Source organism: Hypanus sabinus, chromosome 3, assembly GCF_030144855.1.
Source record: "Hypanus sabinus isolate sHypSab1 chromosome 3, sHypSab1.hap1, whole genome shotgun sequence".
NCBI classification, from domain to species: domain Eukaryota; kingdom Metazoa; phylum Chordata; class Chondrichthyes; order Myliobatiformes; family Dasyatidae; genus Hypanus; species Hypanus sabinus.
The window spans coordinates 111,094,015-111,108,425 of NC_082708.1; the positions used below are offsets into that span (position 1 = coordinate 111,094,015).

The following is a 14,411-nucleotide window of genomic DNA, read 5'->3' on the forward strand; positions in this document are numbered from 1 at the left end:
ATTAGAACAGGTCAAGCTAGGACCTCTCCTGCTGTCTTGCCTTTCCTCCTCCTTAGTTTTACCGTTAGCTCCCGGCTGAATCTCTGCCTCAGCCGGCGGGCTTTCTGTACCGTTCCCAAGGTCTCTCTGATAACTTTTATTCTAGGAAAATTTTGTCTTGTGGGTTAGGGCATATTCATCTGCGAACCTAGCAAATTCGGATATGGACTTATTCGGCTTCTCGTTCAAATACATCTGGATATCATCTGAAACAAAACCTTTAAATTCCTCAATCAGAGTTAACTCCCTGAGATGCCAAAAATCTTCTTCCATTATTTCTGCTGCACACCAACGATCCAAGAGCACACCCTTCTCATAGGCAAACTCTGCATACGTCTGATTCCACCCTTTCTTTAAATTCCTGAACTTTTGTCTATACGCTTCAGGTACCAATTCATAGGTCTGAAGAATGGCCTCCTTTACTTTCTCATAATTCTCAGACTTCTCCTCCATGGGCAACGCCGCATATGCCCATTGTGCCTTCCCTTTTAACACAATTTGTAACAATGCCACCCACTGATCTTTGGGCCACTTCTGACTCACTGCCACCTTTTCAAAATGCAAGAAATAACTATCAACATCCGTCTCCTCGAACGGAGGAACTAACCTAAACTCCCTACTAACATTAATTCTCTCCTCTCGGTCTGGCCCTTGAGCTCTTCGCTCTTGCCTTAACTTCTCCATGTCCAAGTCATGTTGCCTCTGTTTCTCCTTCTCCTTTTGGTTCTCAGTTCTTTCCCTCTCCTTTTCATCTCTTTCCTTCTCTTTTTCAGCCGTTTCCTTCTCCTTTCCAGCTGCTTCCAGCTGTTTTAATTGAATTTCATGCTCCCTCTTCACCTCTAACTGCTTTAGCTGGAGCTCATGCTCCCTTTGCTTTTCGACTCTTCCTTTTTCCTTTTTGGCTGCTTCCGGCTGCTTTAACTTAATTTCATGTTCCAACCTTAATTTCTTCAACTCTAACTGAGCCATCCCACTAGCTGATGCTTTTTCAGGGATATTTTCCAATACCTTAGCCGATAACACGTTTAAAATTTTATCTATCTATTTATTTATTTATTAATTTTCAGAAATTACAAAGAATAAATGTAATAGTAAAATAGTAAGAAAAATAATACTAACCCTCCCCCTCCCCTTAACCCTCCCCCCCTTAACCCTTATCTGAAGAGAGAAAAAAAGAAAGGAGAAAGATTGCCTGGATATCGGAGGATCCCCACATGCTCCATGGAGTTCAAAATAATTCTGATATTTATTTTTTACTTTCCCCAATTACTATAATTTTATCTTCAAAGGAACTATGTATTTAATCCTATCTTTTGTAAGTATGGGAGTCACATTTTCAAAAATATATCATATTTATTTCTTATACGTAATTTTTTCAAATGGAATACAACTATGTATTTCATTATTCCAATGATCCATAGTTAAATATAAATCAGATTTCCAACTAACTGCTATAACTTTTTTGGCTACTGCCAATGCAATTTTTATAAATTTTTTCTGATATTTGTTCAATTTAAGTTTTGGTATTGTCCCTTCAATGTCTCCTAATAAAAATAATAGTGGACTATGTGGGAGTTGTACTCCAGTAATTTGTTCCAATAAATGTCTTAAATTTATCCAAAATGGTTAAATTTTAAAACAAGACCAAGTAGAATGTAAAAAGGTACCAATTTCTTGATTACATCGAAAACATTGGTCAGACATATTTGAATTTAATCTATTTATTTTCTGTGGTGTTATATATAATTGATGTAAAAAATTATATTGTATTAATCTAAGTCGAACATTTATTGTATTTCTCATACTATCAGAACATAATCTTGACCAGTTTTTCCCATCAATTTTAACATTCAAATCAGATTCCCATTTTTGACTTGATTTATGAATTCCTAATTTAATTATTTGCTTTTGAATCAAATTATACATACAAGTTGTAAATTTTTTAATACTTCCTTTCTGAATCAATATTTCTATTTCACTAGGTTTTGGCATCAACATTGTTTGTCCCAGCTTTTCTCGTAAATAGGCTCTTAATTGAAAATAACAGAAAAGAGTGTTATTTGATATTTTATATTTATTTTTTAATTGATCAAATGAAAACACATTCTTCACAATATAATACTGAGTTATGGCCCTCTGCACCTCCCGCTTTTTCATCGACAACCTCACCTCTGTGAGGTTTAGTCCTTTTGCAATTTTTATCAAGTCCGACTTTGTGGCGGCCTGGGGCGGCCTCCAGTGCCTCCAGAGTCGGGTTTTCTATGAATTCGTCAATGTCCATCTTTGCTGGTTTCCCGTCTGGTTACCCCTCAACCAGACCCACGTTTGGACTTAAAAGCCCGATTCACTGGCCCTCCAATTTGGTATCAAATCTCGAGAAGAGGCCCCCACTTTGTTACGTACCCCGTAACTGGGTCACTTACCAGCAAAGATAGAGAGGTCCGTTGAAGTCTGATGATACTATTTTTAACAGTATATATTAGTAAAAATACACAAAAAAATATCAATGCAAATATACTGATAATATACGTTGTCAATACTAAATCTAAAAGTACGGGTATAATAATAATCAATAAGAAATAAGCTCTATCGTTGTCTAGGGAATAATGTATTGTCCGATGGAAGTATAAAGTTCACTCAGTTCATGCAGGCTGCAGCTTTTGGGGACCGCTGGGTTTGCAGTGGTTGGAAAGAGAGAGAGTTTTGGGAGAAAAACTTGCCGGCTTTCCTTTTATGATTTCGATCCATCAGAAGTCCCGTTGGTGTGCCCGTTCACTTGTGGACTCTCCTCTAGCTAAAGCCGTTCTTCCATGGTGAGCCCGCCAATCCTAGGCAAGGGAAGGACGCACACGAGCCCCCACCGGCTGTCGCTATTAAACGCTGTCACGGGATTTCTAACGTTTCTCCTGGTGCGTCTAAAGGGGTTGTTTCCCAGACCCTCTTTTATCCTTACTCACGGGGTCTCAGATGTCAATCAGGTTGGGATGATGCAATCCCTCAACCAGCCCACTCTGGTTGTCCCCTGAGGGGCTTCAATGAATAGTACAGTACTCAATACACAATTCTGTCTCCAAGAGACAATAGCCGTTAGCAGGGGTTTTGTTTCGCTGAGGCCAGGACACATTCTAAACCTTGTGGATTCGGCGTGTCTCTCTTTCATTTCCTGGGTCCCAGACCGGAATTAATAGTGATCTTGCGATTCTTGGGACTTTGTACCCTTCGGCCCCTCAGAGTTGTGGCACATTCGTAACACAATGAAGAGTTCATTCTTCTCTACAAAACTGCTCAGGCTCTGTCAGATTGCATGGGGATTGTGAGTTAACAGCCCTTTTCAAGTCTAGCCACAAATTTGCAATTGGTCTGGACTCTGACTTGGCTTCTCCAGGACATTAACTTTGTTGTTTTTAAGCCGTTCCTGTGCAGCTTTGGCTTTATGCTTGGGGTCATTGTCTGGTTGGAAAACAAATCTTACAAGTTGCAGTTTTTCTCCATGATTTTACTGTGTTTTGTTGCATTCATTTTACCTTCTACCTTCACAAGCCTTCCAGGGCCTGCTGCACTGATGCATCCACACGGCATGCTGCAGCCACCACCATGCTTCATGGTAGGGATGGTGTGGTTTTGATGATGTGCTTATGCCAAAATTAGCGTTTAGTCTAAAAGTCAAAAGGCTCAGTCTGGGTTTCATCAGACCATAGAAAGTTCTTCCAGCTGACTTCAGAGTCTCCCACATGCCTTCTGGCAAATTAGCTGAGATTTCATGTGAGTTTTTTTCAACAGTGGCTTTCTCTTTGCTGCTCTCCCATAAAGCTGCGACTTGTGAAGCACCCAGGCAACAGTTGTATGCGCAGAATGTCCCATCTCAGCCACTGAAGCTAGTAACTTGTCTAGAGTTGTCATGGGTCTCTTGGTGGCCTCTTTCTTTGGTCAGTTTTTGAGGACATCTAGCTCTAGGCAGATTTACAGCTGTGCCGTATTCTTTCCATTTCTTGATGATTGATTTAACTGTACTCCAAGGATATTCAGTGACTTGGAAATTTTCTTGTATTCATCTCCTGACTTGTGCTTGGATTATTCTTTTGTCTTAATGGTGTAGTTTTTGCGAGGATACTGATTCACCAGTGGTTGGACCCTCCAGATACAGGTGTATTTTTACTACAATCAACTGAAACATCGTGGCTGCACAGAGATCACCATTTAATTAATAATACGACTTCTAAAACCAATTGGCTGTATAGTGTGGATTTGGTGTATCATAATGAAGGCAGGTGAATTATTAGGCAATTGATTATTTTGCATTTTTTGTAATTAATTTAGTTCACTTTATAGATAATTGTTTCTACTTTGACATGAAAGTTTTTTTTCTGTTGATCAGTGTCAAAAAAAAGCCAAATTAAATCCACTGTGATTCAATGTTGTAAAACAATAAAACATGAAAACTTGGAGAGGGAGGGGTACTTTTTATAGGTACTGTAGATGTGCTCAGTGGTGAGGAGGGCTTTATACGTGATGAACTAGGCCATATCCATTAACTTTTTGTAGAACTTTCTACTTAAGGACATTGGTCACAGCAACAACTTTTTACACAATGTCAGCAAGACTAAGAAGCTGATTATTGACTTCAGGAGGAGGAAACCAGCCGTCCTTGAGCTGGTTCTCATCAGAGGATCAGAGTTGGTGATGGTCAGCTACTTTAAGTTCCTTGATATAATTTCAGAGGACCTTTCCTGGGCCTAGTACATTAGTGCAATTGTGAAATAAGTAAGGCAATACCTCTACTTCCTTAGGAGTTTACAAAGATTTGATATGACATCCAAAACATTGACAAACTTTTATAGATGTGTAGTGGGGAGTAAATTGACTGGCTGTATCACAGCCTGATATGGAAACACCAGTGCCCTTGACTGGAAAATCATTCGTGTTCACTCCTGCAGTTGTAATTCTTTAGACTGAGAAGATATTTGTGGTGCAAAGCAATGGCTGTACCTGGTCATTTAACCTCTTTTGCTATAAATGCAGTTTTAGCTACAAAATCTCAAAGTTGTGGGCTGGAAAGTACTTGATACAGATTGTCAAAGGAATATTGTGTTTTCACTTTGCTCTTGGCATTAAACATGCATTGTCCAGCATTCTGGAAGATGTATAATAGAGGAAGAAAACAGAAAGTATAGAGCAGAACTTCAAAAATATTTATGGAATCTGTAGAAGGAATCTTTTGAGTACATAATAATATAATGGCCTTTTCATCCTATTTTCTTTGAAGCTTGGCAATACTTGCTCTGAGCTGTTCTGAATTCCCTTAACACAGATCAAAATATTAATGTTGTGACTGCTCCATTTATTTATTCACCGTAGATTCAGCATATTCACCAGCAATTCCAGAAATCAATTGTTGAATTCTTCAGAAAACTGTCCAACATAATCCTTTAATAAAGTATGTTTGTTTGCTTTAAAGGTGGACTACATGGATGAAAATGAGGAATATTTTCAACGACAGGCTTCTCACAGACAATCTCGTAGGCGATTTAAGAAAATTAACCAGAAAGGAGAGCGGCAAACAATCATTGATACTGTGGATCCTTATCCTGTAGGAAAACCACCTTTACCAAGAGGATATCATACGGTGAGTATTTTTGATTAGTTTTATTCACTGGATCTTTTCATTGGCCATGAATAAACAGTTATGGATCCTGTAAATTGCAGTCAAAATATTTAATTTTACAAAATCTGTTTAAGGTATTGTAACATTATTGCTTGGTACAAAACTCAATCAGGTTTGATATCTATGTAGAAATCTAACTTGTATTGTATTGGTGAGACAAACATCAACTCTTTATCAAATTCAGTCTTATGTGTTCTTTGAGTTTGATCATTCCTGGCAGAATTAGTATTACTGAAGTAAAAATCTTTGGATTTCAGATGGGCTGAGAGTTGACTTGGTTGTGTTGTATTGTTTTTAGATAACTTTCAAGTGCCTGATTCATTCAGGAAAAAATGAGTTGGTTGTTGCTGACTCCCATGGAACTATATATTGAAGTAGAAGCTATTGCCTTTTGACAAAGTCAGTCGGGGTGCGGAGTGAAATGTGCCAGTCTTTGCCAAGTGAACTCAGATTCTGACCTTACTAGTTGCAAAACAGTGTTGATGTGCTTCAAAGCATCCAATGTGGTATCAGAGAGTTTGGAGAAATTTGATTTACAAAAAAAGGTTAACAAGGACCCAGAGTAATTTATTTGTAAGTTATTAAAGTAATAAATCACTTTTTATGTCTATTAGTTGCTTATCATATATCTGTGAGTATAAGATATAAAAGTGTGGAAGCTGCTGGGCTGAAATAATTAGTTTTTGTGTTATAAATACTCGTAGAACTTTGCAAACAATTTACCATGCCAAACAGTTGCTAAGTCTGCTCTAAGTTGTGAGCCTGGTGTTTGAGGTGGTGTATTTAATCATTTCCATACAGTGGTGCCAGAAAGTTCGTGAACCTTGTTGAACTTCCACTGTTTCTGCATAAATATAATCTAAGTTGTGATCAGATTTTCATGCAAGTCCTAAAACTAGATAAAGAAGACCCAATTAAATAACTAACACACAAAAGAAAATTCTTGTTCACTTATTTATTGGGAATAATGATCCAATATTACACACATTTTTTTGGACAAAGTATGTGAAGCTCTGGGGTAATGCCTTCTACCAAAGCTATTTGGAGTCACACCTCCAATCTCATCTCATTGATTGGAACACTTGACTCCAAATAGCTTTTGTAGAAGGCATTACCCTAGAGGTTCACATACTTGTTCAACAAATACATATAATATTGGATATTTTATAATAGAACATAGAACAATACAGCACAGTGCAGGCCCTTCGGCCCACGATGTTGTGTCGACCCTTGAACCCTGCCTCCCATATAACCCCCCACCTTGAATTCCTCCATATGCCTGTCTAGTAGTCTCTTAAATTTCACTAGTGTATCTGCCTCCACCACTGACTCAGGCAGTACATTCCACGCACCAACCACTCTGAGTAAAAAACCTTACTCTAATATACCACTTGAACTTTCCACCCCTTACCTTAAAGTCATGTCCTCTTGTATTGAGCAGTGGTGCCCTGGGGAAGAGCGCTGACTGTTCGCTCTATCTATTCCTCTTAATATCTTGTACACCTCTATCATGTCTCCTGTCATCCTCCTCTCTAGAGAGTAAAGCTCAAGCTCCCTTAATCTCTGATCATAATGCATACTCTCTAAGCCAGGCGGCATTCTGGTAAATCTCCTCTGTACGCTTTCCAATGTTTCCACATCCTTCCTATAGTGAGACAACCAGAACTGGACACAGTACTTCGCCTAACCAGAGTTTTATAGAGCTGCATCATTATCTCGCAACTCTTAAACTCTATCCCTCAACTTATGAAAGCTAACACTCCATAAGCTTTCTTAGCTACCCTATCTACCAGTGAGCCAACTTTCAGGGATCTGTGGACATGTACCTCCAGATCCCTCTGCTCCTCCACACTCCCAAATATCCTGCCATTTACTTTGTACTCTGCCTTGGAGTTTGTCCTTCCAAAGCGTACCACCTCACACTTCTCTGGGTTGAACTCCACCTACCACTTCTCAGCCCACTTCTGCATCCTGTCAGTGTCTCTCTGCATGTCCCTCTATCAATGTCTTTTCTCAATAAATAAATAAACAAGTATAATTTATTTTTGTGTTAGTTATTTAATTGGGTTCTCTTTATCTAGTTTTAGGACTTGCGTGAAGATCTGATCACAATTTAGCTCATGCAGAAATAGAGAAAATTTTACAGGGCTCACAAACTTTCTAAAACCACTGTAGATGCTGCTTGACCTGTTAAGTTCCTCCAGCATTTTGTTGCTTTGGATTTCCAACATCTGCAAACTTTGTTTATATTTTCTTCTTTCCTGATTAAATTACAAAGATGGTTTCAGCTCCAAAAGTATTTAGTTTTTTCAAATCAAACACTTATTTTTCAAAGTCTTCTCACTTTTTTTGGTTTCATATTTGTATTTTTTGTGAAAGAACAATAGCATTTGGTAGCTGTGCAGTTTCATTGATGAACTGTCTAATTTGAGATGTGAGGTGCTCCCATGAAAAAGGAGTTCTAGTAGTTGTCAGTGTTATCATTTCACAATGCTACGATTCCATTCTGGAACAGCGTCAGATGTAGAAGTATTTAAAAACTGTCGCTGATGGGCTTTCATCCCTTCAGACCATCCTTTTTCTTTGAAATTATAATTGCTCTTTATTTAAAAGAAAGACATGAAAAATGTGACATTAAAGCAGGACATTCTGTGTCATTTGTGATTTATTTTAAAAGTTATCCTTTTTGTTAATTTCCTTGGTCTAATGATTCTAACTTTGTCAATCCATGCAGCATGATACATACTGCTTTAGGATATGGTTTTAAGAACATACATCTATTATCCTTGTAAGTTTGATGCTGAGATGCATCCTAGAATGTGCTGGGACACATAATCAGTGATGTAATCTGGGGTCATTGGATGTTTCGGGTCTTTCAACATCAGACACTTTAGCCCAGGCAACCCAGCTACTGCCCAGCAGCATCGGTCCTTGGGTCACACCTCTTGATCCATAGCCACCTGGAAGCTCACTCAGCAGCCTCTGTGATGGTCCTGTTGGTTCTTTTCTATCCAGCCCATGTAAAGCCAAAGAGTGAGTAGTGAGCAGCCAGCAAAACCTCTACACCATATCTCTATAGGATATGATTTTAAGAAAATGCGTCTCATATAGTAGTAAGTTTTGATCATTGTAGTAGAAGGAAGTAGAACATTTTATCATGAATGTATTGGTATTGCTTATGTGATGCTTTTTAAATAAGCAAAAATCTATTTTGTCTTTATGATTTTTCAGTTGGTAAATATACTGTATATTAAGAAAACTATGAATGGTAAGATAAATTTATATTTGAAAGATTTTATAATTTTAATTGACTCTTAAATGTACTTCTAATTGCAATTTTAAAAATGTTTAGAAAACATTTTGTGGGAAGAACAGTGTGATGGCAACTCCTTATCTGAAAATTTAGCACAAAAAGCCAGTTACTGCAATAATTAACAGTGCTGAATTGAGAGAATGTGAAAATAAATGACATCCATTCATTGTAACTAAAAAGATTGGGCAACCGGAAGACGATTCATCGCAGGGATCAATATTTGATTATGATAGGATAAATAAATGAAATCAGATGACTGCAGTCCCACTATGATGCCACATGTATACTGGAGGAGCCAGTATGCTGAACAGTGTAACAGGTTCTGGGCAGGTTGAAAGGACAATGAGTGATTGAAATACTATTTGAAAGGAACTTTGCAAATAAATTGGTATATTTGCACATTATAATATCTTGAGGCTAAAACCTCAAAATCATTTCAATGAGTATTAGATTTTATTATTTGAATCAGTACAATTAAGTAGAGATTTATGTTAAGCCATGATGACATTGTTTTAAAATATCTCATGGCAACTGCCTTTCAAGTGAATGCTCTTTTTCATGACCCATTTTGTTCAATGACAAAGTATTCAAGCATGATTTCCTGCTTTGTGTGTTGTTCCTGCTTCTAACCTTTTGAAGGACATTTTGTAATTTCTGTAAATTTGTAAGTGCCAGATGCACTGAGAATGTCAAGGAGAGTTTGAGAGGACAGGTGCATTAACTGGTGAAATAAGCCATTCATTGTTTAAGATAATTTTCAAAATCGGTAAATTTTTAAAATTCAGACTTTTGATTTTATTTAGTTGTAAAGGAACTAAGTTCAAGGAGCAAAGAAGCATCCTAGGCAAGTTTGAGTTTAGCATTTCTAGCAAAATGAAGTTGACAAAATGCAGATTTGATTTTTTTTTGCTTTATGGAATCTGAATGCCATTAATAAGGTTAATTTTACTGACTCTCCTTAATTCTCACGTGATGGCAAGTAGTCTTGTTGTACTACTGCCCTTTGAGTTAAGAAGCTCCACAGTGCCTTTGGGTTGGTAGTCCAAGACTTTGGCATAGTGGCAGGAATATATATTTAAGTCAAAATGCTGTGTGTCATGGCTAGTGGGAGGGGGCGCAGATTGGGATTCTAGGTGTTGGGTGTAGATTACTCCAGTTGGTGCCTATGTGACTGCTGCCAGACTAGTTGTAAGAATCACATGATTGGGAGTGCCTTTGGAGAACTTTCGAGTAACAATAAAGTTGTTTGAAGATGATAAGCACTACTGCACTGGTATTCCAGTGGCGAGTGGAATGGCTTCTTCAGGCAACTGCGTTGTTCGAGATTCTGCTGAGCTGCTTAAATGTTGATAGAGCTGTGCAGAGTATTGCATCAAACTCTCGACTTGTGAAAGACACCATTTACTACAAGATATATTGTTTCTAACCATGTATAGTCACAGGAAACATATGGATGGTGAAGTTGAATTTCTGTACTCCCAGAATGTTGATATCTAGGGAGTCACCAGTGAAAATGTCTTTGAATGCCACTAGTTATACTCCCTCACGTTGGAGATGTCATTATCCCGAACTTCCATAGTGTGAGTACTACTCATCAGATATCAGCCCATGCTTGAATGTTGTCTAGGTGTTGCAGCGTATGGCTGTGAACTGTTTTATTTTTTGATGAATTTCAAGTGTATAAAAACATTGTGCAATCAGCTATAATATTCCCACTTCTGATGAAACACTTGAATTTCTGTTGCCCACTTCTTGTGCAATTTGATCCTCAATTTCCTCACTTGCAGACTCCAGTCAGTTTGGATTGTCAACAACATTTCTACAATAACAATCAGCACAGGTGAATCACAAGGCTGTGTGCTTAGCTCCCTGCTCAACTCGCTTTATATTTATGACTGTGAGGCTAAGTGCAGCTCCAATGCCATATTTATGTTTGCTGATGACACTGCTCTCATTGGCCGAATCAGCGTATAGGAAGGAGATTGAAAATCTGCTTGAATGGTGCCACCACAATGACAAAGTCTCACTCAATGTCAGCAAGACCAAGGAGCTGATTATTGAGTACAGGAGGAGGAAACGAGGTCAATGAGTCAGTCGTCAGTGGGGGAGGGTCAGCAACTTTAAATTCCTCAGTGTTATAATTTCAGAGGATCTATCCTGGGTCCAGCACACAAGTGCCATTACAATGAAAGCACATCAGAGCCTCTACTTTCTCGGAAGTTTGTGAAGATTCAGCATGTCACCTAAAACTTTGACAAGATTCTGTAGGTATGTGGTGGAGAGTATATTGACTGGTTGCATTACAGCCTGGTATGGAAATACCAATGCCTTTGAATGGAAAAGCCTACAAAAAGGTGTGGGTACAACCGAGTCTATCACAGGTAAAAAGCCCTCCCCACCATTGAGCACATCTACAAGGAACATAGCAGGAAAGCAGTAACCACCATCGAAGACCCTCACCATACAGGCCTTGCTTTCTTCTTCCTGTGCCATCAGGAAGGAGGTGCAGGAACCTCAAGGCCCGCACTGCCAAGTTCAGTAACAGTTTTACCCCTCAACCATCAGAGGAGACAACTTCACTCAACTTCAGGCACCCTAATACTGAACTCTTTCCACAACCTATGGACTCACTTTCAAGACTCTTCATCACATGTGCTCAGTATTTATTGCATTTTTATTTGTAATTTACACAATTTTTTGTCCATCTTGTTTGTGATCTTTCATTGATTCTATTGTCCCCCATTGTGCCCACAGGAGAATGAATCTCAGGGTTGTATATTGTGGCATATATGTACTTTGATAATAAATTTACTTTGAACTTTGAGGAAGGTCATTTACTTGGCATCTTGAGATGATTAGATCTGGCAAACTGTATTGGGAATCTTTTACTTGGATATACTAGAAATCTTAAAGAAGAAATATTACAATAAATAATTTTTCCCTTCAGTTTAGAGTACTGGAGATATTCAAACAGGTTGTGTGAATGCAACTAAAAGCAGAAATGGAATAGACAACTTGACCCCTGCAGCACTCCAGTATTTAGCATGATCTCCAATGATCTTTTAGTTAGTAGCCCTTTTCTCTGCTTATCCTATGTTTCTCTTAATAAAAAAAACCTATTGATGTCTGTCTTGAATATATGCAGCACCATGTATCTCTTTAGCCCCTTTATGTGGAATTTCTAAACATTAGCACATTTTGAATGAATTACTTTCTTCTTATCTTGGTCCTGAATAGATGATCACATATTTTGAAACAATGATCGCTGGTGCTAGACACTCCCTTAAGAAACCTCATTCTTATACCTTTTCTTTTAAGTAGTTAAAGTACTTTTAGTGAGATGATTTTCATTCTTCTGAATTCTAGGGAGATGCTAGGTACAGCCTTCTTAATCCCTCTGCATGGAAGAATTTCTTAATCATAGGTATCAATCTGTGAACTTTTGTTTTACTTCCTTCATTGTTAAGATATCTCTCAAGATTTGGAGATCAGTATTAGAACATAGAACCATACAGCACAGGAACAGGCCCTTCAGCCCACAGTGTTGTGCTGAACCTGCTAATACATGGATCAAAATATTCAGTAATAAAAATATTCCAAAATATTCAGTATATGATCTCAATGAGCCTCTGTGTTATTGAATATTAAAAACTCTTCAGTTTTATAGTCAACATCTCTTGCAGAAAAGGTGATCAACTTATCACTTGCTTTCCCTGCCATTTGCTGTTTTGTATTTTGATTTGTATACATGAATGCTGTGGTCCTTTTGAACAGGCACTTTTTATTCTGTCACAAAAACTTTTGCTATTTTTACTATGTAAATCAATGAGCTTGTATTCTTCCACATTAGTTACATCTGCTGTTTACTTACCCACTCACCTATTCTGTCCGTAATCCCTGAAGTTTTTCTGCATCCTTCTAATAACTTGCGCTCAACAAATTGAAATATATTGGTATAGATTGTGAGCAGCTGGGATCTCAGCATCCAACACACTGTGGTCATAGCCTCACAAACTGAAACTGAAGTGCTTAAGGTTTTGTCCAAGGTATGATGAGATGTACTACCCTCATTGGAAGTTGCAGGAGTTTTACAGATATTATGGGTGGGAAAAAAAGAAGAAATAAATTGGCAAAGGAGATAGCTTTGATAGGGATGTGGGGGAGGTAGAGTGTGAACTGATACATGATTGAGAGTGGCTTAGAGCATATGTAAAATGCTTTCATTGGCTGCATATTTACTGTAATGGCAGTCACACTTGAGAAGTTTTAAGTGTTGTTTAGAATTTTTGTCATTTAAAAAAAAATTCAATAAATTTCAGTAAAGAATTGAATAACTGCCTTGTAATAAATCAGCACTATGTGGGGTCTGAGTATATTCCATATGCTACTTTTTTGCCCATTCTCTTAATCTGTCCAAGTTCTTCTGCAGACTGCCTGCTACCTCAACACTACCATCCCCTCCACCTTCCTTCATTTCATCTGCAAACTTAGCCATAAAGTCATCAGTTCCATTATCCGCATAATTGACATACAACGTGAAAAGAAGTAGTCCCACTTCAGACCCTTGTTGAACACCGCTGGTCACTGATGGTCAACCAGAAAAGACTCCCTTTATTCCAACCTTGGTATTTGGATTTCCACATTCATAAGGTGGCACATGAAAGTTTACTGCACGAGACAAAACTTATAACATATTAATATAGACAGAGGATTGGCTAACCTGTCACTACTTGTAAAGAGTTTGTACATTATCCCAATGACTGCGTAGGTTTCTTCTGGGTGCTCCATTTTCCTCCCACATTCCAACGAGACATAGATTGGTAGGTTAATTAGTCGTCGTGAAATTGTCCCATCATTTGGAGAAAGAAGTCGGAGGATCAGAACGTGAGTGCGGCGGGAGCCATTTTGATTTTTTTTCTTCTTCTCATCAGGGTTAAGAGAGTCAGGACTGCGCATGCATGTGATGTCGGGCAGTGAAGTGGGGAAGATTTAAAAAGGACACAGCCTTATACAGTGGGCAGCATTGTTTGCGGGCAACGGAGTGAGCCGGGAGCAGAGTGTAGGCTTAAGGGCTTTGGCTCAACAGGCTTAGGTGGAAGCAGGCGAGGCAAGGTAGGTTCAGGTTTCAGTTTTTCCTGTTATTGAGGAAGGGGGAAGTATGAGTGTGAGGGCAGCTTGTTGTTCTCGGTGTCGGATGTGGGAGGTCCTGGAGTCTCCTAGCCTCCCAGATGTCCATATCTCTGCCAGGTGCACTGAGCTGCAGCTCCTAAGGGACCGAGTTAGGGAACTGGAGCTGCAGCTCAATGACCTTTGTCTGGTTAGGGAGAGTGAGGAGTTGATAGAGAGGAGTTACAGGCAGGTGGTCACACCAGGGCCATGGGAGGCAGACAGGTGAGT

At 38.7% G+C, this 14,411-nt stretch overlaps 1 protein-coding gene across 5 annotated transcripts in view; it reads left to right on the plus strand.

The window, feature by feature from the left end:
• Positions 1 to 14,411, plus strand: part of rapgef2b (Rap guanine nucleotide exchange factor 2b) — a 357,783-nt gene that overhangs the window by 153,786 nt on the left and 189,586 nt on the right. For all 5 annotated transcript variants that reach the window (XM_059964949.1, XM_059964950.1, XM_059964952.1 and 2 more), the window contains one exon: positions 5,495 to 5,662. In XM_059964949.1, the coding sequence (XP_059820932.1) occupies positions 5,495 to 5,662 (168 nt within the window). The remainder of the gene's footprint in view (positions 1 to 5,494; positions 5,663 to 14,411) is intronic.